We start from the raw sequence: 26,506 nt of genomic DNA on the forward strand, positions 1-26,506 counted from the left end.
TAGCCAAGAGACGCCTGGTCTCATTTTATTTATTTATAGTAGGCTAGCAAGCTACATTACTAAACATAATAGCATCATCACCCTCCTTCACACAATAACACCAATAGTTCACAATATCATACCGTAGTACTAACACAGACATATCTAGACCGTATTAATAAGTTCCGAAAACAGAACACATAAAGAGGAAATATCACACATAACACCTAGAGAAACCATGCAGTAGTGAACCACATAATAGCTTCAGAACTTCAACTCTTCAAGCATCACCCCCACGAAGACGCAGAACAAGATGGAGGGTAGACTCCTTCTGTATGTTGTAGTCAGCCAAGGTTCGACCATCCTCCAATTGCTTCCCAGCAAAGATGAGCCTCTGCTGGTCTGGGGGGATACCCTCCTTGTCCTGAATCTTGGTCTTCACATTCTCAATTGTATCAGAAGTCTCAACCTCGAGGGTGATAGTCTTCCCGGTGAGGGTCTTCACAAAGATCTGCATACCACCTCTGAGGCGGAGGACCAAGTGCAGTGTTGATTCCTTTTGGATGTTGTAATCAGCTAAAGTCCTGCCATCCTCCAGCTGCTTCCCAGCAAAGATAATCCTCTGCTGGTCAGGTGGAATGCCCTCCTTATCTTGAATCTTCGTCTTCACATTGTCAATTGTATCTGAGCTTTCAACTTCTAGGGTGATGGTTTTCCCAGTAAGAGTCTTCACGAAAATCTGCATACCTCCCCTCAACCGAAGCACCAGGTGCAAAGTAGATTCCTTCTGAATATTGTAATCAGCCAATGTCCTTCCATCATCCAACTGCTTCCCGGCAAAGATCAGCCTCTGCTGGTCTGGTGGAATTCCCTCCTTGTCCTGAATCTTTGTCTTAACGTTATCGATAGTGTCAGAGCTTTCAACTTCCAGGGTGATGGTTTTTCCAGTGAGAGTCTTCACGAAAATCTGCATACCTCCCCTCAAACGGAGGACCAAATGCAGAGTAGACTCCTTCTGAATGTTATAGTCTGCAAGAGTCCGGCCATCCTCAAGCTGCTTCCCCGCAAAAATAAGCCTCTGCTGGTCTGGTGGGATCCCCTCTTTATCCTGGATCTTTGTCTTCACATTCTCAATGGTGTCAGAAGTTTCAACTTCCAAAGTGATCGTCTTGCCTGTTAGGGTCTTGACAAAGATCTGCATACCACCCCTCAGACGGAGGACTAAGTGGAGGGTGGACTCCTTTTGGATGTTGTAGTCAGCTAGAGTTCTGCCATCATCCAACTGCTTACCAGCGAAGATGAGCCTCTGCTGGTCTGGTGGGATACCCTCCTTATCCTGAATTTTGGTCTTGACATTCTCAATAGTGTCAGAAGTCTCCACCTCGAGGGTGATGGTCTTGCCAGTCAGGGTTTTCACAAAGATTTGCATCTGCAACACACAAGGTCATAAAAACAAAACAGTTAGATAACAAAGAGATCAACATCAAGGATGACTATCACATTAAAAGGATGATTACAATAATTCTACTAAACACAAAAGAAAACAAGTGCAACATATATTCAAAATATGAGGGAACAAGACTAAAGATTATTAAGGTGTTACAACTAAAAAGGCTTTTTAGCGATCATTTCAACACATAATTTGAAGAAAGCAAGAATCCAAATATTTGCAAATAGTATGAAAACAATCTTCAATCGCTGTATTTGTCAAGATTTTTGGATGACATCACCATACAATAATCATAAGTTTGTTCTAATACTAGAGCCTTTTGAAATGTAATCAATGACGATGAAAATTCATATTGATATAAATGGAACAATCAGGAAAGTAATCGATCACTAAAAAAAGTATCAGAAACAGAGAAATCAAACATGAAACGTAATAAAGAAAATTGAAACCCTAAGATGAACTAAAGTCAAACGAACGAACTCGAAATACAGCATGATTATTAGATCATGAGCAAATCAAACATCCGCATCATAAACAACAAATTCAATAAATTCAGTTAAATAAAATCAAGACTCAGACCAAATTAACGCTAAGATCGTAAACAACAACTTCAACATATTGAACATTATAAATCAAAAATCAAAACAATATAAACATAAAACAGAAACACACAGAATCGCAGAAACATAAAAATAACTCAAGAAACGTAAAAAGGAAATCAAAACCCTAAGATAAACTGAAATCAAAAGGAAAAAACTCGAAAAACAGCATGATAAGAGTAAAAATCATAATCATACAACACAATGATAAACAAATTTACGCCTAGATCATGATCAAATAAAAAAAATCAGCATCAACAACAATAAGTTCAACGAATTCAGTATAACAAAATCAATTATCACAACAAATCAACGCTAAGATCATAAACAAAATCAACATCATCAACAGATTCAACATTATAAAATCAAAAATCAGAACAAAAAAACCTAAAACAGAGACACGCAAAAACACAGCAGAAAAATCAAACAAAAAACGAGAAAAGATTAAGCAGAAACTCACCTTGAATTAGGAGCGAAAAACGTCGGAGATTAGCGAAGAAACCCTAACCCAAAATTGAGAGAGAGAAAGAGAAGATTTAAGGTGAATTGAGCTAGGATTTGATGATGAGAGAAAATAGTTTGAAGGTTGTGAAGGTGAAAGGGAATAAGGAGGAGGGTTTAAATAGGAAAAGAAGGAAGTTGAGATAATTAAGCTAGGTAACACACGAGTTACGCGTGTCAAAAGTGACAACGTTGATCTAATCAAATAAATAAAATCGCCGGATATTCTGGAATTTATTGCTATAGTTTTCAATTTTAAAATCTCTTTGTTACTTTTATTTGGACTATATATCCTATAGAAGTATAGATAAGATAAGGTTTTTTTAATTAGTACGGAGTAAAATAGATATGTTTACCTAGGATTGGTTAGCTAAAAAGAAATTGCTTGTGCATCTAGGTTAAACACGTTTTTGGTTTTTACACCTTAAATTGAAACTCAATTTCCTATTTTTTTTTTCTTGTCAAAAAAGAAATTGTGTAATTTTCTTCATGTTAAAGGTTGTGATTCAAAAATACATCTCCTTCATGTATATTTTAAGGACGAAATTAAAGATAATTCATAACTCCTAATCATTTAATTTTGGTAAAGGTGTCAATTTTCTTTTTTTTAATTCTATTTTAAAATACGCGTCAAACAGGTTATGTTGTGATTGTAAAAAATAGAAGACCCGCTATAATCTCATAAATATCAAATTTACTACTTTGTCTCTTATTAACAAATAAGTAAAATTACTCATTAAATATACCCAATCCCACCTGAGAATAAATTTTAGATTTTGTTTGGTAACAAGCATATAATAATCGATTTTAATAACTGGTTATATTAGGTGGCTTGACAAGTTAGTAGAATAAATTGTGTGAAAAGAAGTGTTTTTGGTAATATTAGCTTTTTTAAAAAAAATAATTGGAAAAAGTTTAGCTAGGCTACCCATATGGACTTGGTAATTAAAATGACAAATTAGGACAATATTTTTCTAAAGGGTAAATATCAACAACTTTAACGTAAAATAGTCATTTTATTACTTATGTTTTTACAATATAATTTCTTTTTACAAAAACCCCTCTCAAATCTAGCTTTTTACCAAGAATCTTGCTGACAAACGCCCTAGACATTAGATAACCCTTTGAAATAGTACCTAAATTCGTATTAAATTAGAAATGCATGCCAAAATCACGCTTCATCAATGTAATTAATGTTTGTTTCAAATTACTCCCTCCGTCCCCTTTTGATAGTCCCTTATGGATATTTTTCATGGGCATTAATAAACACAAATAAGAATAGTTAAAATACATTGAAAAAGTAAATTGACATTGGGTATGCAAAAAAAGTAGAGAGAGAAAGTAATAGAAGTATATTGGAAAACAAACTTTACATAGGAAAGTTAAATTTGCACAAATATTGTTGTAAATTGGAGGGAATTTTGGTAAAAAATTAATATTAATGGTTGTTGGAAAAAGCAAATGAGGTGAATATTTTGGGACTAAAATCTATCCATAAGGGACTATCAAAAGGGGACGGAGGAAGTAATATTTTTACTTTTAGTTATCTTATCCAACACCCCGCAAATAATTTATCAGTTTCACATAGTACTAGATTAGTTCCTTCACATAGAAATCTGATACATAGTAAATTGTACGAAGTACAAGATAAGAAGATCAAGGCAAAGATCATTTCAAATTCAAAACATGGACCTCTAGCTATAAATTATCAAGATGAAATCGAGGTAGCATACATCTTTGTCCAATTGTCCCTTCCTTGCCTCCAATAGTTGCTTGAACATTAGAAGCCTTTGCTAACTATAAGAGGCATCAAAGTAACAGGACTTATAGTTATAGTATGCATTAAACTCATGTCAAATAACAATTGGTAACAATAAAATGGCTACATTGTTTTTTGCTTTAATAATGAATGAAAATTGCCATTTTTATGTATAACTCGCAATAGTATAATTTGTACTAGTATATGCTTCGTACATGTTTCTTGTTTTTTATAGATAAATTCAAAAGATAACCCAATAGGCGATGAGGAAGTAATCAAGAAGTAATGAGGAAAATTATGCATAAATTGGGCAGTTTGCATTATAAATTCAAGCACATGAATATGTAATACCCCAAAGACTTGCTCGTAACTTAGACTACAACCTTAATTTTTCACCATTAAATACTACTCCCCCCATTTTTAAATATTTGCTCCATTTCTCATGAACACGTATGTCGATGCTAATCTTGGATCAATAATAACTTTAATTATCAATAAGTATAAATTATATCAATTAAAAATTAATAATCTATTCATTGAAACGATTCCAACAAGTACCCACAAGACTATATTTTTTCTTATGTATAAATCACAAACATTTGTCAAAATAGGTCAAATGAATAGTGCAAAAATAGAAATGGAGCAAGTATTTAAAAACGGAGGGAGTACTCGGCAAGCATCGATTAGGCTACAGGCAGCAACTTAGACTTGACTAGATCAAGCCCCGTGCCACGCACGGTTTTTACAAAATTTTATAATGAATTATAATATTAATTCATAATCTATCAAAAAAGATCATCATATTTTTGAATGAAATTAAAAGGTTTGAATCTTAATTTATACCAAGAATTGAGCCCCAAATCTAAATTGGCATAAAGAGTGAACCAGGTGGAACACCAAAAAAAGTAAAAGATAATAAAATAATATTTTATACAATAAAAGAAATGGAAAATATGTGAATATTTTATACAATCTGAGTTACATGAGATTATGAGTTGGTGAATATTTTTTTAAGAAAGTAAATCATAATTATATAAACTAATGAATATTTTATTAGGATGTGGATAAAAAAATGAAAAAAAGTTTTGGAGGAAAACGAACAACACCAATAAGTGACACGTATCATTCTTGGTGTCTATTTTAGTATTATGTTATTGATTGATAGATTGACACTCATAAGGTGTAATTCTGTGTATGACAAAGAGAACAGGAACGCGAATTACAGGAAGTACTTCGTACAAGGTAAAAGGTTGCAATACATAGTGGATAATAAATATCTCCTGTAATCGTTTAGGAATTTAAAACCTGGAGATAAGGGTGCACATAAAAGCTACTTCACCTCATTAAGTTGAGAGTTTTAAACTGAACATATTATTTAAATCAACAAACATGTCTAATATATAATTTTTTGGATTGCATGAGACCAAAAAAATAACTTTCCCTAACAATTTTGATCGACTCATGGATAACCAAATTACTGTACAATAAAAACCTACTCTTCGCATTATCATTCAGGGTTTGATACATTCATACATACAACACCTCGAAAGGTGAAGCACAAGGATACAAGAATATGATCAAGCCAAGTACCGGAACAGCTGAGGGTTATCCTTGTCTCTTTCAATATAATCTCTGGTGATCAGATCCTCGATCCTCTTCTTAATTGCCTTGAAATCGGGCTGGAAAGATTTTAAAAAATTAGTTATGTAATTAAGGGGTATAAAGTTCGCATGCTATTCTCAATGTTAAAGAAATTAGGAAACCAATGGAGCATACTTACTAGAATATACCTTATATTAATCCAATAATTTTGCCCAATAAACAATAATACATATTTCGTACTACAAAAATTAATTAAACAAATTCAATCATACAAAATATTAAGATGTATCCAACAAAGGCAATGCAAGCACCACTGCACTAGATAATGGATACCAATACCATTATCATTCCGCGTAAGTGCCTATCTATAACAGCTTGGGATCCTTCTTATAACTACTTTCAAAGAAGGATGGCATAGAAAGAAAAACATCATATGCATAAGATTGAGACAGGAAATAGCTTAGGATCCTTTTTATAACTACTAATGATACGACTAAAAGGTTACACAGCGCATTCTCATTCTAAATCTACAGGCTGCAGCAAAGATTGTCTTACAAGGACTTCGATAGAATAAACCTTTCATTTCTCACCAAATCTCTCAGCAAGCAAAACCCTATATATTCTTATATCCAAGTTTGCGCAAGTTTCTCTTATGCTTGCTAAAGAAAAGCAGTTGAATAAAACTCGCATCATGAAAAGAAAATCATTGCTTTTGATTCGATGTGTTTCTTTCTCTACACACTATTATCCTTCACATGGAAGAACTGACTCACTCTTACCAGTCGTATGAGCATACAATCCATAAAAACAGAATTTTCCATCATTCACTTTCTACTTGATGTAACATATTCAAGTGTTGGTGGTAATTTAGCCTGTTAACTAGTTCTATGTTTCAATTAGCTGAATTTATTCATAATTCGAATATTGATACATAATACATTGTTTCCCTTCTACTCGCTCATCAAAACCAACACAAATATCACAATTAATAGCCATTCTGATTGGCTTCCGCTTAACAATTATTGCCCAAGGACTGCGGTCCCTAACAATTACTATTCCATGCATCTATTATGCATCAGTTTTTCCACTTTACTTCTCATTTAGAGCAGTTGACAGCAAGAATGATCAAATCATAAAAGTATACCGTACATCCATGTACATAATTTATGTAAATAATTCACTGCCAACTTGCCAAGCAATTCAGAAATGCGCTACTACCACCTCCTAGAAAAGACTGATGATTCTTCAACGAGTGGGCAATAAAGGTTCACAAATGCACAATTTTAGTTTAAAAAGCGGCCCTAGGCAACGTGAGGCGCCACCCAAAATGCCTCGACCTTGCCGGGCGTTGGGCGCAGTGCTGTACAAAAGGAAAGTAAAAGCGCCCTGCGCCTCATACCAAGCAAGGCCAACCTGGGCCACCTCAACCGAGAGAGTAGATCTGATTCAAATTTATTTTTTTTAAAAAATGTTTTTTTTTTTTTTTTATATAAATTAAACCTTCCGCAGTCTTAAGGTGATTTGATAAAAAAAATCCTCAATTAATTGCATGATTTAACTTCAATTTTAACCCCAATTGAAAAGCCCTAATTTTATATAACCCTAATTCACTGGTGGTGAAGCAAATTGGTAACTGGTGGTTGCCACCTTTGCTGGCTATGACAAACATTCGCGAGCAACCTCCAATGAGTTCCGGCACCGGAACAAGTTTTTTCTTTGATTTGCTCATCTACTTTGTCTTTCATTCTCTCTCTTCATCCTACTCCTATTTCTGCTTTCATCATTTTCTATCAAAATTCTCACTTTCCTCTTCTCATTCTCATGAAATTCTTTGCTTTGTGCCTAGGCTCTAAGAACCCTATGCGCTTTTTAAAATGATATGTTGAAGAGCTATTTAAATTATTTTTTTTGGATGGTTATTATAGATAATATTTAGATTTTATTTATCTTTTATTTTGATAGATTTAGTTTTGAGACTAGTTTATCATTTGTTCCATTTGCCTATATAAAGAGCTTTAGATTGCAATGTTTTCAGCAAAGAATTGAATTTGAGTTATACTTTGATTAATTCGTATGAAATGTATTCTGCAAGAGAATTGCATATGTTATTTTGCCGGGAAGGCTTCCAATTTTAGTTGTTATTAAACCTTGGTTAGGAATAATAACTCCATATCCTAGTTGCAAGATCTTGCTTAGATTTAATTGTTCCATATCCTTTTGATTTAGTTCCTCTATCCCAAAATTGTGCAAAGTCTAAACTACAATCCATCTAAGGTCGGAATTTTTGTGGAAACCATTAAAAATCAGCACCAAATTGGTGTGGCTGCTGCTACTGCTGTTAGACGAGGGAAACGGTGCACTTCTTGAAGTTTCGTGCAAAATTTTGTTGAAATCGGGCCTAATAAAAATCAGTTTTGTAGGTCAAATTGTTTAGCGTTGTTCTCCTTCGTTTCTAAAGCTTTTGAGTTGATTCCTTTTTTTTCAAATTGGTTAATTTTAGTTTTCACTCTATCCGTGCAAGAAAACAGAAAAGATATGCATAACCAAGCATATTTATCTAAACTATCTCTTCCATCTTATTTCCCTATTAATCTAGCAACTACCACTCTCCAAACACCCCTTTCCCATCTCTGTTTCATAACAATTAGTTCCTGCCTCTAAATTGTTTGACAGTTCAGAAATATCCATCTTAATAAACTCATATGACCAAGCCCCAGCACCACACCCAGCTTGCTCTCCTTGTTGGTGATCTTTGCCTCATATTTGTGAATTTTAATGTGTTCAGATCACTATCAATAATCAAACAGCTTTGCTATATTCCAGGGTCTTATTAATCAAACAAAACCATATGTACAGACTCACAGCTAGATTGAAGAAAAACAAGGTAGGAATCTAATTAATCATCAAAGTGTGAGGAGGAGTGTAATGGATTCCTCTACCTTACTCCACAACACTAGCAGCAGCAATATAAGTATAAGGCCTAGCTAAAGGTGTAAACAATATTTATTGATGGTGAAGATGCTATACCTTAAACATGCGGCTAAGCTGCTCCACGCATTCCGTGATTAATTGCTGGTATCCCAAAACCTTCCTACTTTTCATTATGCGTACAATTGAGGCATCAATAGCATATCTTCTATCTTTGTCAACATCTTCAACGACCTTTTTCCTTTCATCCATTGGAGGAAGAGGAATCTAGAAGCAATCATCAAAACAAAGCAAATTAATCTAAATAAAAAGAACCTTGCAACATAATTATTCAGACTAAAGGTGATAGGAGAGAAAAAGAGGGGGGAGGGGGGGGGGGGGGGGGGGGGGGGGCACATACCCTTATTCTCCTCATTTTGTCCGTAAAATTAGAGTTGAATGAAAAATAATCAGTAGGGGACACAGTTCTTGAGGTTGGCTCCTTTAAAAGAATCTTATACTTAGCGCAAGATAGAGATTGAAGCACTCTAACCAAGTCTTCATCAGCTAAATTTAGTTGAGTTGCTATTTCTGAATAGCTCAGTCGATCTGAGGTGTTAAAGAGCATCAAAGCAGCAGCCTACAAAAATGTACATCAGGACATTGAATTAAGATAATAAAACTGAGGTATTAGACAATATTTTACCGGGAAATTCCCTGCATCTAATAAATTGTGTTATTAATGACTCTAATAATGTTCGTTGGTATGAAATAGTGCTTAAAATTACCATGATACCAGAATACTTCTACATTAATACCAACAAACGCAAAATGCTTTGTTGGTATCATAATATTTCTTTGACATCTCTCTTTCAAGGAGACAACAGGGATTCAACTTCCCCTGGGGGTAAGGTACTACAAAAGGAAGTTGATCTTAGATTAGCAATAAGCTTCAAATTGAATTGATTCTTCCTGGGTCGATGCCCGAGCGGTATAGAGATAATAACATCAAACTACAATTCTATACCAACAAGTGTTATTAGAGTCATTAATTACTCAAGTTATTAGAGGCTAAGAAATGCTCGTATTTTACCTCAGAATAATTACCTGATATGTTCCAACAACCAACTCCATTGTTTTTGGACCAAACTTTCCATTGATGTTACAACTTCCCAACGAATAAACCCAGGTCAGCTTCCTGTGCTTTGTCTTAGTTTGATAGAATTGCTTAAACACTTCAACACACCTCACCTACAAGAAAAACAACAAATTGATATACCCATGCTGATCCATAAAAATCAACTTAAGTAAAACCACAGAATAATAACAGCAATCTAAAAGAAAAAAAACACTCATTACCATTTCAGCAGGAAGGTTAAGATCAGAAGATTTATAACTAGGCCAGAACCCAGTTGTCAAAACTGTCACAGTCAAATCAAGACCTGGACTGGCATCTGGATTTTGTCCAAGATACTCCTCAAAATTCGTCTGATTCTCCCTCGCCAATGTCAAGTCTGTCACCTATAGAATGATCAAAGAGGTTAAATTCTGTGGATTTTGACCACTCAATATAAACAAAATAATTCAAGGCAATCTACCATCCCCTCCATCTTTGATGTGAACTGTCCTCCGCACTGCTGCTTCAATTTAGTCAGAATACTTCTTTCATGATCATCATTAGCACTCTTGTCAAAGAGCAGCCGCCGAGAGAGCTTCTTCCTATTAGAAATCAAGAGAATATTATAACACTTGGACAGAAACAACCATGCAAGAAATGATACGAAAAGTGAGGGTCATGCTAACCTATAAAATTCAGCAAACAGGTCTTTATCACTGACATATGCAAGAAGCTTCACCACCTGGAGATAGTGGTAAAAAGCACACCTTTAGTAACAAGAAAATCTCATAGTTTAAGATCAAAAGTTGACAGAAATTTACCTTCTCAAGTGAATCCTCAATAGCCTCATCACTCAATTTCTCACTACCACCTTTCTTCAGAATATTATCGCAGAAAGAAGCTAGCAGTTCAGCACTTGAACTGCCAGCAACACCCTTGTTTAAGAATACCTCAAACGCTTCTTTGAGTGCCTATAGAGCAGCAATAGTTAGCTCTAACAAACAGCACCAGAACACAGATCGCAAATAATTCTTCAAATGACAAAATTCTTCAAATGACAAACCTTGTGAAAGATGGTATGGCTGTTGAAGCATTCGGTGACATAAGTCATAAATTTGTCATGCAACTCGATCACTTTCCTGACAAACACCTAAAAGAAAAGGCAAACAAGTCAGCTCAGATATCCTTTTCCAAACCATATGACAGGGTGAGTTAAGAGACCTACCTGTTCATGTGAACCACCAGCATTTTCAGCCTGCCAAGGAATTAGTGTTAGCAAGGAAACCGACAACTAGGGCAACTAATACATGCTCCGGATAGGCAACAAACAAATGACCAAAATTTTATTAACCCACATTCCTAACAAAGTATCAATACAATAAATACTATGTATAAGAAGAAAAATATTTTAAACATATGATAGCCTCATAGCCATTTACTCGATTTCTTAAAGAATCAGGCAAATTTCAATGAAGAGTGAAGATATCACAGGAATAACGAAGCATGTGGTGGCAAAAAATTGGAAGATCGTGTATTTCTGCTTCATTCAAGCTTACAACAAGTCACTCATTGAATTCCAACAAAATCTATCTTTCATTTCAAACTTAAAACACAAAATAGGCAATAATATTCAATTTTGCATAACCAAAACAGACATCAGAAGTAACGCCATAAAGATAATAGAAAAAAATAACACACACCTTGCTTATTGCAGCATCTTCAGCCTGCTGCACTAAGGTTGTTCCTTCATCAGTTATGTGCTGCAGGAAATCCATACTGTATATTAGCAAACTTACAAGGACAAGTAGATCTTGCTCAGTTGAAAGTATGGAGAAAGCTCCACCTGTTTGAAGATACTGCCAATGGGTTCCAGCCCTTTAGTGACCTTACTGTATAGCCTGTACATTCTAGAAAGATCGTCCACCTAAAGAGATCCAAGAACCAAAGCCAATATTCTTAATGTAAAATGAGCAAAAAAGAGAAAACTTACAGGCTGTAAATAATGTAAATGCTATACCTTGTCATCTTTCAACAATGCACGACATCCAGAATTCTCCTTCTCAAGCAGTTGATTTTCATAAACCAAAAGCAGCTCATTTTGCACTTTCTGTGTAGAAGAAAGCCAATAATACATCAAAAGTAAACCATAGAAGAAGCCCAAACGTTTTATATGATACAGGAATTTCTGAGGACAAAATCTCAACGCACAATCATCATAACCTTAGCAATACTAAAAGGAAATTGCTTAAGCAGAAACAACAAATAAATCTAACCTCCAGAAGCTTTGGCTCACTGCTAAAATGTAGATAATGAGCCACTCTATCTTTCTCTTTCTTCAAACATTCCTCCGACTGTATAGTCCATAAATAATTAAAATGAGTCATACATTGTTTTTTAGGCCAAAATCGAATAGTAGAGAAAAGAAAATGCTTGCCTTCAACATATATTCTGGACATGAGTCCTCCAGAATCCAGCTTGAGGCCTTACGGGAGTAGTAAGCAGCAGTATCATCTAGCATATGAGCTTCAAAGTCCTTTTCGTAGTAATCCATTTGTCCCATTCCGATTTCAACATATATATCAAGAACATTCTTCAGTAATGCTCTATCAATTTGTCCACCCTCCCTTTCTATGTCAATCTGATCAGAAACACAAAGCCATCTCTCATCTGCATGCAGAGCATGTGAAAAAAAAAAACCAGGAAAAAAGGCTTCATGCTATGAACTTACCAGAGCTATGACAGCATCCTTGGCTTTGCCAGATACTTCCTGATAAACCTGGTGCAAAAAAAGTTCATTCATGAGTAAGCTCCTTATGTAGAGCACGAGTATACAAGTCAGAATTAACTGAGAACATATATTATACTATTAAGAGAGACAAGGAAAATATTTCAATACCAGATCACGGAAGCAAGTCAATCCAACTTCATGCAAAGATGGAAGTGACCTCCGAGCAATGAAGTACCGATCCAGATAATGGAAGAAACGAGACAGCCATCTGACCATTACTTTATGATTTGACCATCTCTTCACAAGCTCTCTCAGCATAAACTCATCATGTTTCTCCCCAAGAGAAGGTAAAACCTGATTCAAAGAAACGGGAGGGAAGAGGAAAATGCAGTGTTAAAAGCACAGAGCTCATACGATGAGCAGACTTGGAAGAAACAGTTCCTTAAATCTGAATTACATACATTACACTTCGGAAAATTTCTTGAAAAACTAAAACCAAAAAGTTATATGAGGACAAAGTTATAGCGATACTTACTAGTTACTACAATGGATGATTTACAACAATCTAATTTACAAAGAGCAAAATTATATTTGCAAAGATTCAAAGTCTAGCAAATAGATCTACCACCCGTAAGGGTAAGTAGCGACAAAAACAACACCATATACTTGTACACCAAAACAGATTCCCTTCAAGTTATTCGTGCCAAGTCATTAACAGGCATGTACAAGTACACAAACAAATGACCCTTGGAAAAATGGTAAAGTACCAAAAGTTCAAAAAACAAAAAAAATCTTACCGTTGAGTTTATGTAATCCACGAATGCCTGTTTGTAATTGTCATAAAGCTGTTGAGAATAATCATGTGGGGGCTTCTGAGTGCACATGTTATATATTGTCCTACATTTAAATTAGATACTCAGTAATGTGCAACAAATTATCCTAAACCAAAACATGCTATAAATAACAGATAAGGCACCCACGTGTACAGCATCATGTAGTCTTCAGAATTAAAAGGTGGCTCCTGTAATCCTTCCAGAATCCTTTTTAACTTTGTAATACCCTTCTCCATGAACTCCCATCCTTGCTCTAGTTCAATAACTTTACGGTCGTTCATTTTTGTATCTAATTGATTGGCTTAATCCCCTGTAACACAACACGAAACAAACAGGTTAGCTACAAATTTGTCTTAGACAACTGATCATGATATCTACCACTAAATCATAGAACAGCCCAAACGAGAATTTTAGTCATTAAATGGTATATAATCATAATAAATCCCAGATATATCTATTAATACAATAGCCAAGACTATTAATGCATGCCACGTCAACATACGATGATAATAACACAGTTGATCAACACATAATAAAATAATCTCCCAATCTAACTTGGATTATGGGCATAAAAACAATACCATAAATACTTTCTTCCCCTCTCCTCCCAGAGGTAAAGGGGTCTGAATGAATTACGAGCACCATCAGATTGAACTCAATTCCATAAAGATTGAGCATTTAAACTAGTTTGGGCAATTCAGCATATACTGGGACTGAATTTAATTCCCTACAAGTATTATATACTTGGGAAACCCTAAAGTCTACAACTTTATCAGTGTAACCAAGCAAATGCATACAAAAAAAAAAATTTAAAACAAACAAATCAAATTTCGGATGCTCATTGAGAGATCTATGAACCTAAATTAGAGGACAAAATGGCATAAATTTCAAAAAACCCAATCAATTATTCAATTATCATTCAAAATCCTGAAAAATTCACCCTAAAAAGCAGAATTGAAGACCTTATACATAATCTACCATTCATCCAAACTGCTCAATACAAAAACCCTAAATTGGGTTTAGCATCATTACATCCACACACCCAAAATCGAAAACCCTAACCCCAGAAATGAATCGAATTTATCCAAATTACCTCACAAAAACCCACCAATCAACAAAAAAATCCCCCCCAAAACAACCCATCAATCTCAAAATGATCGAATTACCAAAAAAATGATCAAACAACAAACAAATCAACTAAAACAATCGAAAAAAAAAAAACAGATACATAAAAAATAAAGCTTTAGAGCTGAAGAACAAAAACCAGTACTAACCTTAACCAGTAAAACCTAATTAAAAAAGGGAAAAAGAAGAAAGAAGAAAGAAGAGATCACCTGAGATAGAAAGGTGATGTCACCGGCAACCGGTGGAAGGAGGAGAGAGAAAGAGAAAGAGAAATGAGGATGTGTTGGAAGTGATGAATGAGTAATTGTGTGTCTGATTATCTGCGTTGTAGTAAACAAAACCCCGATTGTGTTATAACCTTCAGATTCAACTATTCTTCTTTAAGACATGTTTTTTCTACTGCTACACTTCAATCAATACTTGTAATAAAGTAATCTTGTTTAAGGTATTTTTCGATAATGTTTGTATTTTAACGTGTGTTTTTGGAAGATAAAGTCCAATAAAGAAATGGAAATATTACTTCGGAATTTTTAAGTTTTAAGTAGATATGTTTTTATTATGATCTGAACAGTTGTGAATATCAATATTTATAGCACGTGAAAATGACACTTGATTTTATCAAAAAAAAAAAAATTGACACTTTATAGATTATGTGGAAATATTAGATTTTTTTCTTTAAGACAGATTTTTCTACTGTTATGCTATACTTGTAATAAAGTTATCTTGTTTAAGGTATTTTTTGATATTGTTTGTATTTTAAGGTGTGTGTTTTGGAAGATAAACTCCAATAAGGAAATGGAAATATTACTCTGGATTTTGTAAGTTTTAAGTAGATATGTTTTTATTATGATCTAAACAGTTGTGAATATCGATATTTATAACACGTGAAAATGACACTTGATGGATTGTGTGGAAATATTAGATTTTTTTTTCTTTTTGTAAATTTCTCATATCTACCTTGAAATGTTGTGTGATTTTATGTTGGCATGTGTGTTAGATTACCTACCTTTTAAAGTTGGTGTTCAACTGAGAGTTCGAATGTTAAGAAAAGTACTCAACGATATTAATGGACATCGTCTTCCAATTTCCTTCAAGGGAAAACTAACGTTAAACAATCAAAAGTTTTATGTATAAGATGTATAAAGTCTTAACTCTTTTAGTATGGGGAATTTTTATGTATAAGATGATGTAGCATAATTATATGGGGTATTTTAGGTCATATAGTTGCATGCCTGCATGAGGGAGCCCCATTGATCTTTTGATAAACGGTTGATGTTTATCTATGAGGTAAAATCGTAATATCACAAGCCGATTTACACTAAAATTGTTACTTCATAGCAGTTTTACTTAAAAATAAATAAATAAATAAATAAATAAATAAAAAACAAGTAAAACTTATTTACAATGTTGTCACTAGATAAACAATTCATAAGATCAACTTGTATTTTCCCTGCCTACATGGCTTATCTATTGCTATACTACTCTCCATCCGTGTGTAATTGTATTAATGATGATTTAGATGAAGTCAATGCAAAATAAATATGTTTGACAATACTTGAGTATAATAGTCTTGTAGAGAAAATGAGGATAGTTTGCACAAAATCATAATACATTTCATCGACTAATTAATGCATAAGATGAGACTTTTTAAAGTGCTCTTGATAATTGATATATGATTTGTAATTCGTATAAGGAGTTCTTTATTGTTAAATGCCTTAATGATGTGTGTAGTTTTACAAAATTATACATGTTGTAATTGTTTAAGTTCTCATGACGGTTTTTTTTTTTTTTTTTTTTTTTTGTAATAATCATGTTTAGGCTTACTTGTCTTGTGGAGTACTCGGTATTACTCAAAAATCGGGGCTAATTACCCCTTATAATTAAAATAGAAGGTTCAATGATGCTGATAATAATATATTCATGGTTCAAAGGGCATTTGATAAAACTATAAAAGCAAGATACTTGTTTGTTTCGAAATCTAATAGCTGGACTTACAGACCAAGGAATGTGAGGAATTGCTGGATATCACACTCTTTGTAGGCGATAGTCCTGCTACCTCTGTTGAGGCTTAAAGGTTCAATGCATGCAAACCTGATTCTATATTTTCAATGACAATTGTTTAAGCCATTACTTGTAATCGAGTTTATACAACCTGTAGCTGTTGGCACGACTGATGGCTTCAAAAGCCTAGATGTATACTGTATAGTTTATTGAGCTACGAATTCTGGGAAGAGAAAACAAAAAAGACTCAATTTGCAATAATATACACCTCAAGGTAGCTAGCTAGCAAGCGAGTAGTACACATATTCCGATCTAGAAAGGGAGATAGCCAAGCTTCTCTTGGTTGCACCCTCCATAGTAAGCTCAATTTTCTCATGTAGTTTCATGTAGATGGCACAGAATAACAAAAACTATCTTGAAAAAGCTCCAACTCTCAAGGTTGTGACGGACAAGGGGAAGTTGGAGGCTTGAAATCTGGATACTGCAACAAGAAAAGGGTGAAAATCAAAACTAGTTCAGCAATTTCTCAAAGAAGAAGAAAGAAAAGGTAAGATAATTACTGCAGCGTATGGTGAAAGCGGCCTTGGATGTGATACTGTATTAACTTCGTTCTGGGGTGTGGAGTTGATTTCTGGGGCAGGTGCTTCTGCTACTGGTTCAACAGCAGGCTGTGCAGTTGCTTCTGCTACTGGTTCAACGGCAGGTTGTGCAGGTGCTTCTGCTTGTGGCTCAGGGACAGACTCAGCTTTCTGGAAGCTGTTTTCAGCAACAGCAGCTTCAGGGGCTGCCTCTGCAGGTGCTGGAAGAGACTTGCTATTCACGCTTATTGGTAGAAGGGCGGTTCCTATTTGCTGCAATCAATATTGGAAATTGAGAGTTTGAGACGATAACATCAGAGAACTTGAAGTATCAATTAAAAAAGCTTAAATCTGCTAAAACCCCCATTCATATTGGAATAAATGTGTTATTGAATATCAATGACTTACCTTTATATCTGAAACGAGCTCATTGGGAGCAACCTTGGTGGTCAGGAATTCATCTACTTGTTTCAATGTTTGTTTTCTATCCTGTCAGGAGAAACCAGAATAACACAAGTAAAATAAAATTTGTTAGATACTCATACTGTAGTTACGTAGAGGGTGCTAATACTACCAATGCAATTATTCAGATTTTCATAAAAAATCATATACACGATAGAAGGCATTGATTGGGGCAAAATGGGTATCCAATAAATCAATGATCAATTTTTTTCAGACATGAACTGTCACTTGTTTCCTATGTTAAAAGCTTCAAGCTTAAATAACATAGCCTATGTTCTTTTCACCTTAAGAAAATAAGTTTTAGTTATATCAGTTACAACAAAGCTAAGTTCAAGTCACAACTAGAATCAGTATGCATTAGTTCCAACGTATTCGGAAAAAGGTGAAAGAACGAACACTTAATAATGTCCACGATAGTGTTATATGCCTAAAATGTCCAATAGAGACAACTTACCTCTGCAAATAAAAGCTTCTTGCTAAGTAGCTGAACAATTGCTGCAGAGCCTAGCAGTTGGAGAACAGTTTCCATCTGAAAAGGAAAACCAAAGGTGATGAATTACTTAATATAAGATTGCAAGTCTCTATTCTTGAAGTGAATATAAAGATTTAACCTCTGTAAAAGCCAACAAACCCAATCCAGCAGCTGCTGCTGCGCCAATCCCTAGTACTGGTAATGTATCAGCGCTCTCCTGCATTTTAGAAACTCCTTGAATTTGTAAAAATGCAAAAAAAAAAAAAAAAAAAGGCTAAGATAAAGAAGTTCTAAGCAGAACAAGAAGGTTAAAAACAAGTTGGGTCAATTGACAAAAAAGTACTCCCTGTGTCCTATAATTTTCTTCACAGTTCGACTTTCTTGTCAAAAGTTCTTCCATCAACTTTGATGGCATATTGTTTAGAATATATTATTTCACATCATGTGGATAGATTAGTCTTGAAGAGTGAATAAAGTGAAAAGCAAATGTGGAGAATTCAGGAACCGAGGAAGTATGCATGCATCAACTAAAGAAGTTTGGCCCCAATGTTTGGAGCTTTAAAACAAATCATTCTCCTGAAAAATAGAAATTCAAATAGCCATATCTAGCTCGAAGTACAGTTTCCTTTGAATCTTAAGCAGCAACAGGATATTTCATATATTCATAGAAGAGCCAAGAAACATACATCAAACGCACCACCAAATGCTTCCGTCAAACCACTAAAATCAAGGCTGAATGCTTTCTTTGGTTGAAGCCAAGGGAGACTGCTATTCTGCAATGCAGAATTTCATCTCATTAATCCAATAAGTGAGTATTGAAGTATCGACGTTTAAACTCAAAAGAAAAAAGAAATACTATATAACTTTTGAAGATTGGAAGAAGTAACAGCAGGACAGACCATCCATCCACGAGGTCCCTCTGCTCCATCTTTGATAGCGTAAGCGGATTTGAACCCATTTGCAGTCACCAACTCTGCTACTAACTCAGAGTTTCCATCAAATCTAACAGAATCACATAAAGAAAACATTAAAATAAGCAAACAGAATTCTGTTCATGAGATCATTGTCACATAATAACCAAATTTGGACATTTCAGAGATTTCTGTAGAAAATGGTAACAATGTAGTAGTACAGCTGTTGCAGATTAGACAGCATTAACAAAAACACTCTCTCCATTATTGTGAGGGTAATGCTATGTACGAAGTACATAGTATGTCTTCCTCCCACCCCACCCCGCCTAAGTCATGATACCACGGTATCTTTAGAAGTATTAAGGTAATGTTAATGTTATACATCATAAAACATCAATCAATACAAAATCTTTATTATCATAATGGTTAAATTGCTAACATCCTACCACCCGTTTCTCTATCTAGAGGACGCTGTCAATCCAAGGTATAGAGATAATGTTGATGTTGATAAGTTAACAATGTATTAATGGCCCTAGAATCTATAATCAAACTAATCAAACAATGTATCATACACCCTCAAACTGATCTTCAAACAACAAATTCTATCTTCTTTATCACTCAAAACACATGATGAAATCGAAAAACACTTCAATCAATTGTTAACAGAAAGAAAGAAATGAATAGATTAGCTTTGTAAGGATATAAGGAAATTCAAACCAAATCAAAAATATAGAAAGAAAACTAAACAAAAAAATTATTGAGCCAAGGGTTCTCACTTGTCTAGGATATACAAAGTAGTATTCTCAGGATCCTTAAACTTCAAAGACAACTTTTGCAAGAACCCTGGTTTATCTTCACCTCTATACACAATCGATACCGCCTTCTTCTTCAATCCTCGAATATCAGGGCTACCAACTTCCCTCAACTCCTTCAAGGATCTAATATCAAGAAGCTGAGCATTAGGCTCATCAGCCAACTTAGCATATGCAATTTTAGCAGACTGAACACCAAATGGCTTGGGTTTACCCCCAAAAACTTGGGATAAAAGCAAGGGAACAGCAATTACAGCAACTCCACCAGCTATAATTAGTGGGTTTTGAACAATTGTTTCAACAACACTTCCTGCATCAAATTCAGCCCCAGGATCTGCATTTACTGATTGTTCTAATGCTTCTTCATATGTCAGAGCACCAGCAAATTTAGCATTCAATGCAGAAGAAGCCAAAAGCACTAAACTTCCATGGAATTTTCTTGCAAAATCTTCTGTAAATTTTGGTGGGTTGATTGTAATTTGTGGGAATTTAATAGAGGGAAGTGTTGGAATTTGTGAAAATTTTCTGGGTTTTCCTCTTTGATCATGAACAACACATATTGGCTTCAATCCTACTACATTGAGGGCCTCCATTGCATAATTTTTCCCAGAAAATTTCTGAGGCTCTCAATTATATTCAAGTTTTTGTTTTGTTTTTTTTAAAAAAATAAAAATACAAATTGAAGAATATTTAATTGACCATGAAAGATACTTGTAAAACTAATGAAGCTATCTTTGTTACAAGTTGTAAGCTAAGCCAAAAGAATTGGCTTCACAGAATGCAAAGTGTTTTTGGCTGGGGTGGAAGGTGATGACATGGAAGCAAGATCATTGGTTGTCCACCAGATGAATTACACGTGGCATGAAAGGATGAGATGTTTCTGATTGTCTAGAATGCACGATGACGGATGATATCATGTTAAGTATGATTGTGTGGATCACATTTTAGATGGTTTATGAAGAATAATTTAGAATTTCTGGGAAAATACTAGAGCTTAAGCTTAATAACAGTACCAGAGTTACAACTTACAAGGGAGTACAGGCAGAAAGGTCCGAAACAACCATCTGTTTTGTACTACGCTTAGTTGTCTACATTTTCTGTACTACGACTAGTACTCCGTGTTTTATTTACATTCATTTTTATATCGATAATAATCTAATCTGGTCTAATTTAATGAAGACTACCCTAACATTATGCAAATGTATACGGATTATTGTATTACAAATAAGCATTTTATACTGTTTTAATCGAGAAAAAAAAATTACTAAAAATTAGTAAAAAGAAAGAAAAAAAAATATACTTCCTCCGTTTCTTTTTAGTTGACACGTTTCTTTAGTCACGTTTGCCAATACACTTATTCAATTATTAATATCTTTAATTATCGATAAGCAAAAATTATGAAAAGTTGATATTTTGAAAGTATATAACGTGACGAAACTAACAAGATCCCATATGACATATTTTTCATTACGTATAAAGCACAAAACACGGTCAAAGGAAGGTGTGTGAATAGTACTAAAGTCAAAACATCTCAACTTAAAAAAAAACGGAAGTAGTATTAGAGAAGAAAATTTTGTTAATGATTCATTTTTCCAAAATAACAGTGGTAAACTCTAGAGTTTAAAGCATTGCATTTAGCCAAATCCCTAAGATAAACCAACCTAGAGCATATATGCATCAAGGTACATCTAGCGGTAGCCCCTAGATGCACCCACTCATATTTAACTACTGATTAAATGCTCTATATATATGAGCATGTGAGTATTTTTAGGTGAGATTGTGCACCTTATACATGAGGTGTAAAAGAAATTTCTGTTAAGCTTGTTTCATTTAAGTTTTTTTTTTTTTTTTTGAAGATTGTTCATATTTACAAGTTATAACTGACAATCAAAAGTGATTTGAATGCAAGCTCATCATAACACTAAGTTCACAAATGTCAAGTACTCAAGTTTACAAAGAATAGAACTTAGCAAATCATGCCATAATTAACTTAGATATATTTCATACAATTGTACCAACCTTTTTCTACTCTTTATATCCAACTCTGTAAATTTTTCAGTGAGCTTGGGTCAAGCCTGTTAGACCCTCTCCAATAATAAGACTTGAGTGAGTCTTTTTTAGGAGAGAGAGAGTGTTTTTTACAAAAGGTACCAATAAGTTGGTATCTAAACTTAGCAACTTTCGGAGTTGCTAAGTTTAGATATTCAACTTTGAGTCTCATTTGACAAAAAGTGTAGGCCCTTATCAATATTATAATATGTTTTGTAATTTATTTAAGTTTTAATTTTAATTTTTTTTCTAAAAAAACTTAAAATATGATTTGGTGGGCCATAAATTAAAAGTGGCATTAGTATACTTTAGAAAGTCTCACCATTGGGAAATTAGACTTCACATGAGTTGCTAAATTGAGAAGTGGGTTGGATATCACCATTGGAGGTAAAAAACAACTCATTTTGTATTTAAATAGTCAAAGTTGAGTCTCACCATTGGAGATGGTTTTATCACATCCTACAACAGCTTTACAAACAAAGCTATTACTAGGCTAATACACCAGTCTAACCTAGATAGATAAGACAGTAAATTCAGGTAAACACTAGGTTGGGTTAGAAGTGTGCTTAAAGAAGATCAAAGAAATAATCTAGTCCTTGGCCTATTTCCCAGATTGAGATGCCAGCCCCCCATGAACGTGCTTCCTTTAGTCGCTCTGATATTGACATCAAAGTAGGGTAGAAGACTGCATGTTCATGATGTTGATCATCAGAATACACGAAGAAATGCTCTGCAAAGTCCTTTTGCCACCTCATGGTGGGTTTGTATTGGTCCACTAAAGAGAGATAGTCCCTGCCAGTAATTGCTCGAGCACCACCACCTATAAATTGAGACAGCCGTCAAAAGGGTCTTAAGCTCTATAAGAAACTAATAAACCATAATTTACTCTGTACTCAAAAAAATGCCAAGCTAAATTAGGGCACTTCTTCCACAAAATTGCTTGTTCTACAACTTGTCCTAAACACTCCTTCAAAACCAGTATTCACACTTGGAGGAAAGACAATAGGTAAGCTAAGCCTTTTCAAGCAAATTCAAATTAGCTAATCAAGAGGTATACATAATAAGGACTGCATCAAGAATATGATGCTTCCACTATTTGTATAGCTGAAAAAGCAAGTAATGGACCCCTTTCTAAGACCGTCCTATTCAGTACATTCATCATTCCTAGTATATTCCTCAGTAAAATGTAACACTAACTTATGATTTGCTCAATGAATGCATTCAAAAGAAGAGAAGATAAAGAAACAGCATACCTTCAGCTATTACATAATCGTTCCCGTAGAAATTGATTCCAACAAATATATTGTTTGCAAGGCTCTTCCCACCTTCACCAACGAGGAGTTTTATCGTGGAGTGCACCCAAGTCAGTGGTGCATTAGGACCAGGACTATAAGGACTTGAGTAGTCATATGTCATTAGTGAGAAACCATCTACAGAGTCACTGAGGGTCTGCAAATCCTCTGGTCCAAAATCATGAGCTTGAAGCTTCTCAGACTCAGAATATGGAGGACCAATGACATACACTAGCTGCAGTGGCTGACCATTCCTTTCTGACCTGACATTATGCAGGGAATCTCCAAGTTGCTTTACGAATTGTAGTGCCTGCAAATCCCGAAGCAAAATTAAGAACATCACATAATCTATGGCATTTAGTGACCTCGTTTTTATTCGTACACTGTAACAAATTTGCTGGAAAACCTAACTTGTGCTTCTTATGTGATAGAGTTAGATTGTCTTAAACCCCTAAGAAATAAATCAAAAGATTGAATGGGTAAGATTTAAGAACAATGTAGATGAGGAAGCAAATCACTGGGATATCTTGTACAATAAGAATCTAAAATGCCCGCCCCTACCACCCTGCTTTCAATGTGGAAGAATTCATAAAATAGTAACAGTCAATAACTCGGTCATATTCAATAAAATACAGTCCCTGAGTTCTGTGAACCCACAAATTCATGCAACAACAATGGTGCAGCATCCCCATCAATCCCAAGAACCTAGTGAGTAATTTTCCATTTAAGAGCACTAATGTGTCCAAGGAACAAAGGTGAAAGGTCTAAATATAAAATACTCTTTAAAAGTTGTAGGCATTGCTCGGGCATAATTAAACATGAGCAGTTCTCCCAAGGAATAAAAAAAAGAAAGTCACTCATAGCACAATTGAAGTAGATTAAACAGTTGATCTCTAATTAGATGGTATAGAGAAAAGTCCTATAATACCAATTTTCGCAAAGAAGCTTCATGGAGAACACCATGAGCAGCCCAGCTTGACCAAGATTCTAGGACAATCCCATCATAGCCTATATCCCTGCGCAAAAAAGTATATAAACAAATGGTGAGATATGACGATACACCAAAAAACTATTATAGTGCACAACATTAACACAACCATCAGCATCCAAATTCCTATACTCATTTTGACTTTCTTCCAAACCAAAAACCTAAGCTGAAAATTATATCTTAGAAAGAACAAATTTCAAAATAATATGCTTACTTGCACTCTGCTATAAGCAGGTCAATAGCTTTGTCCCTTTGTTTCTTGTTTCTGAGCAGGTCCTTTGGCACTGCTTCAAGGACTACTCTTGGTAAAATCTACACATCAAAAATCAAAGTTCATTCAAGAAAACAGATCATCCTATTAACTTAGACACAAAGAATAAATAGGGGAGAGAATCTACTCACAAAGACAAAGGCAAATAGTATACATGTATTTTGCAAATTCATTATAGTCGCTATATGCCTATATGCACTTAATTATAAATCTTGATACTAAAAAGTATGCTGGGCGGCAAAGATGAAGTGACATGCAGAAAGAAATTTGAGTTCATGACTCTGCAATATAAAATTTTCATCTAAGTACAATAAGCTGGCCTGTTACCTGAGCATTTCCTCTCAGTCTCAGCTCAGACATCCATCCTGTATCAGCATTGTGTCTTCCCCCGAGGACTAATTTTGTCCCTTGACTGACCACATGTAAAATAAAATTGAACATATATAAAGGTTTTTAATATAAAATAGAAACATCGTCAACAAGAACACTATAAAAAATCCTCTCTTCCCTTTTCTCTACATCGCTCACACACACAAAAGGGGTAAGTAATGAAAATAAAAACAAATAAATTGATTTGTGTTGCACCCAAGGGAATAAAAGTACCAAGAAGAGGAAACAATATAAGAGCACAGCAATTGTCATCTACTGAGAATAAGAGCTAGCCTGAAAATTGCGAAACGGTGTTCACCGCAGCATACCTCTTAAGATCGTACCACACAGGAGATAGATGTGTAAACTTGGGGCAGAACCTTTTTGCTAAATCATAACCAGCCGAGTTCCTGCACCATTTGATTAGGTTGGAACTATCAGTATTGGACCCTGGTTTAGCAAAAACAAAGAAACCAAGAAATGCTTGATAGAAACCTAGAAGGAAACAAAGCAATAAGAAATCAAGGCTAATTGAATCACCAATATAAGGTTTATTAGGATACTAATGAGCTATTATCGTCCAATTGCAAAGTTTAAACTTTATTCCTACATTTGTTAGTTAGGTGCTAGATTTGTTACTTAGACAAGTTCCAAACCCCATTCTCCGCAAAATATAGTGTTCTCTGGAGCACTAATCACACCAAAGCTAATCCGAAAAACAAGTACTTAAGTTCACGTCTCTTCGGCTCATTGAGCTAGCTTTCGGAATTAACTCGTCCAAATTACAAAAAATGCCCAAGCACAAACACATACAGAGCCATAACTAACCCAACAATGCAAATAGTCCCAAGGTCCTACTAGAATTCTAGTGTCCTAAATTATGCCATCCTATAACCAAGCAAAACCCTAAATTACCACCCTCCCTCTGCCTTACTTATTCACAATTCATATCAAAGTTCAAAATTCGATTCATTTCATAGAAATTAAACAAATGAAGAACAAATGAACGAAAAAATTGGAGTGAGAAAAGTAATTTACCAAGGAGTAATGTAAGCTAATACAGGATTGGTGAAATGCCGTTGAGTAACATTTTCAGAAACCCTAGAATTCTCCTGCATTGCTTAAAATCAACCCAAACAATCAATCAAAAAATCAAACGAAAAACAAATCAAAGAAAACACCAACAAAATTAGACAGAAAAGAAATTTTACAGTGAGGATCTCCTGGAAAGTGACATCTTCTTTGACGAGACCTCGTTGATGCGCGAATGAAGGAGGAAGAGAAGGGTGGTTGATACGGCGGTACAAGAATGCGGATATGGCGGAAGATACGATGAAGACGACGACGATGATGGTGAGGAAACGGTGGTTGTTGCTGCCATGGAAGTTTTTGGGGTCGGAATTTGGAGGTTTAGGTTGCGGAGTTGACGGGTCGACTCGATTTCGACGGCGAGTTGCGTCGGATTTTAAATGCTTCTTTGTCATCGGAAATCGATGATCTCGTCGGAGAAGATGATGAGATCAGTTGCAGGGGTTTAAGACCCGCGAATATACTTTAGCCAATACAGTGAAAACGACGTCGTTTCAGGCACTCAAAGTACGAGTACAAGTAGTACTCTTCTAATTTCACGACGACAATTTTTTTTTTGGACATGTGTTGTGCATATGGTTAAGGACTTAGGCCCCGTTCTTTAGATCTGCT

At 34.8% G+C, this 26,506-nt stretch overlaps 3 protein-coding genes across 4 annotated transcripts; all 3 read right to left on the reverse strand.

Annotated features, from left to right (window-relative positions):
* Positions 1-2,633, reverse strand: LOC145586850 (polyubiquitin-like). Its single transcript, XM_081643786.1, has 2 exons — positions 2,489-2,633; positions 1-1,408 (listed from the first exon to the last, which is right to left on the reverse strand). Exon 2 carries the CDS (start codon positions 1,406-1,408, stop codon positions 260-262), a length of 1,149 nt encoding a protein of 382 aa, XP_081499912.1. The 5' UTR covers positions 2,489-2,633; the 3' UTR covers positions 1-259.
* A 3,003-nt stretch (positions 2,634-5,636) lies between these two features.
* Positions 5,637-14,968, reverse strand: LOC145586851 (cullin-1-like). 2 transcript variants are annotated; one of them, XM_081643787.1, is made up of 20 exons: positions 14,810-14,968; positions 13,623-13,785; positions 13,440-13,539; positions 12,811-12,996; positions 12,643-12,690; positions 12,349-12,552; positions 12,188-12,265; positions 11,932-12,021; positions 11,758-11,838; positions 11,615-11,674; positions 11,140-11,169; positions 10,978-11,064; positions 10,736-10,885; positions 10,601-10,656; positions 10,396-10,516; positions 10,157-10,318; positions 9,905-10,048; positions 9,219-9,437; positions 8,918-9,085; positions 5,637-5,967 (listed from the first exon to the last, which is right to left on the reverse strand). In XM_081643787.1, the coding sequence occupies exons 2-20, from the start codon at positions 13,754-13,756 to the stop codon at positions 5,866-5,868; spliced, it is 2,220 nt and encodes a 739-aa protein (XP_081499913.1). In that variant the 5' UTR covers positions 13,757-13,785; positions 14,810-14,968; the 3' UTR covers positions 5,637-5,865. The 2 variants fall into 2 exon arrangements, with proteins under 2 accessions (XP_081499913.1, XP_081499915.1); XM_081643789.1 differs by having other exon boundaries at positions 14,750-14,966.
* A 1,707-nt stretch (positions 14,969-16,675) lies between these two features.
* Positions 16,676-26,304, reverse strand: LOC145584482 (rhodanese-like domain-containing protein 4, chloroplastic). Its single transcript, XM_081641318.1, has 16 exons — positions 26,017-26,304; positions 25,844-25,917; positions 25,135-25,215; positions 24,764-24,848; positions 24,380-24,477; positions 24,106-24,193; positions 23,139-23,487; positions 22,455-22,705; positions 19,801-20,462; positions 19,013-19,115; positions 18,800-18,886; positions 18,253-18,330; positions 18,096-18,170; positions 17,588-17,668; positions 17,162-17,452; positions 16,676-17,082 (listed from the first exon to the last, which is right to left on the reverse strand). Exons 1-16 carry the CDS (start codon positions 26,287-26,289, stop codon positions 17,035-17,037), a joined length of 2,724 nt encoding a protein of 907 aa, XP_081497444.1. The 5' UTR covers positions 26,290-26,304; the 3' UTR covers positions 16,676-17,034.
* Positions 26,305-26,506: the final 202 nt, after the last annotated feature.

The sequence above is a fragment of the Chenopodium album genome, chromosome 16 (assembly GCF_948465745.1).
Source record: "Chenopodium album chromosome 16, dcCheAlbu1.1, whole genome shotgun sequence".
Classification (NCBI taxonomy): Eukaryota; Viridiplantae; Streptophyta; class Magnoliopsida; order Caryophyllales; family Amaranthaceae; genus Chenopodium; species Chenopodium album.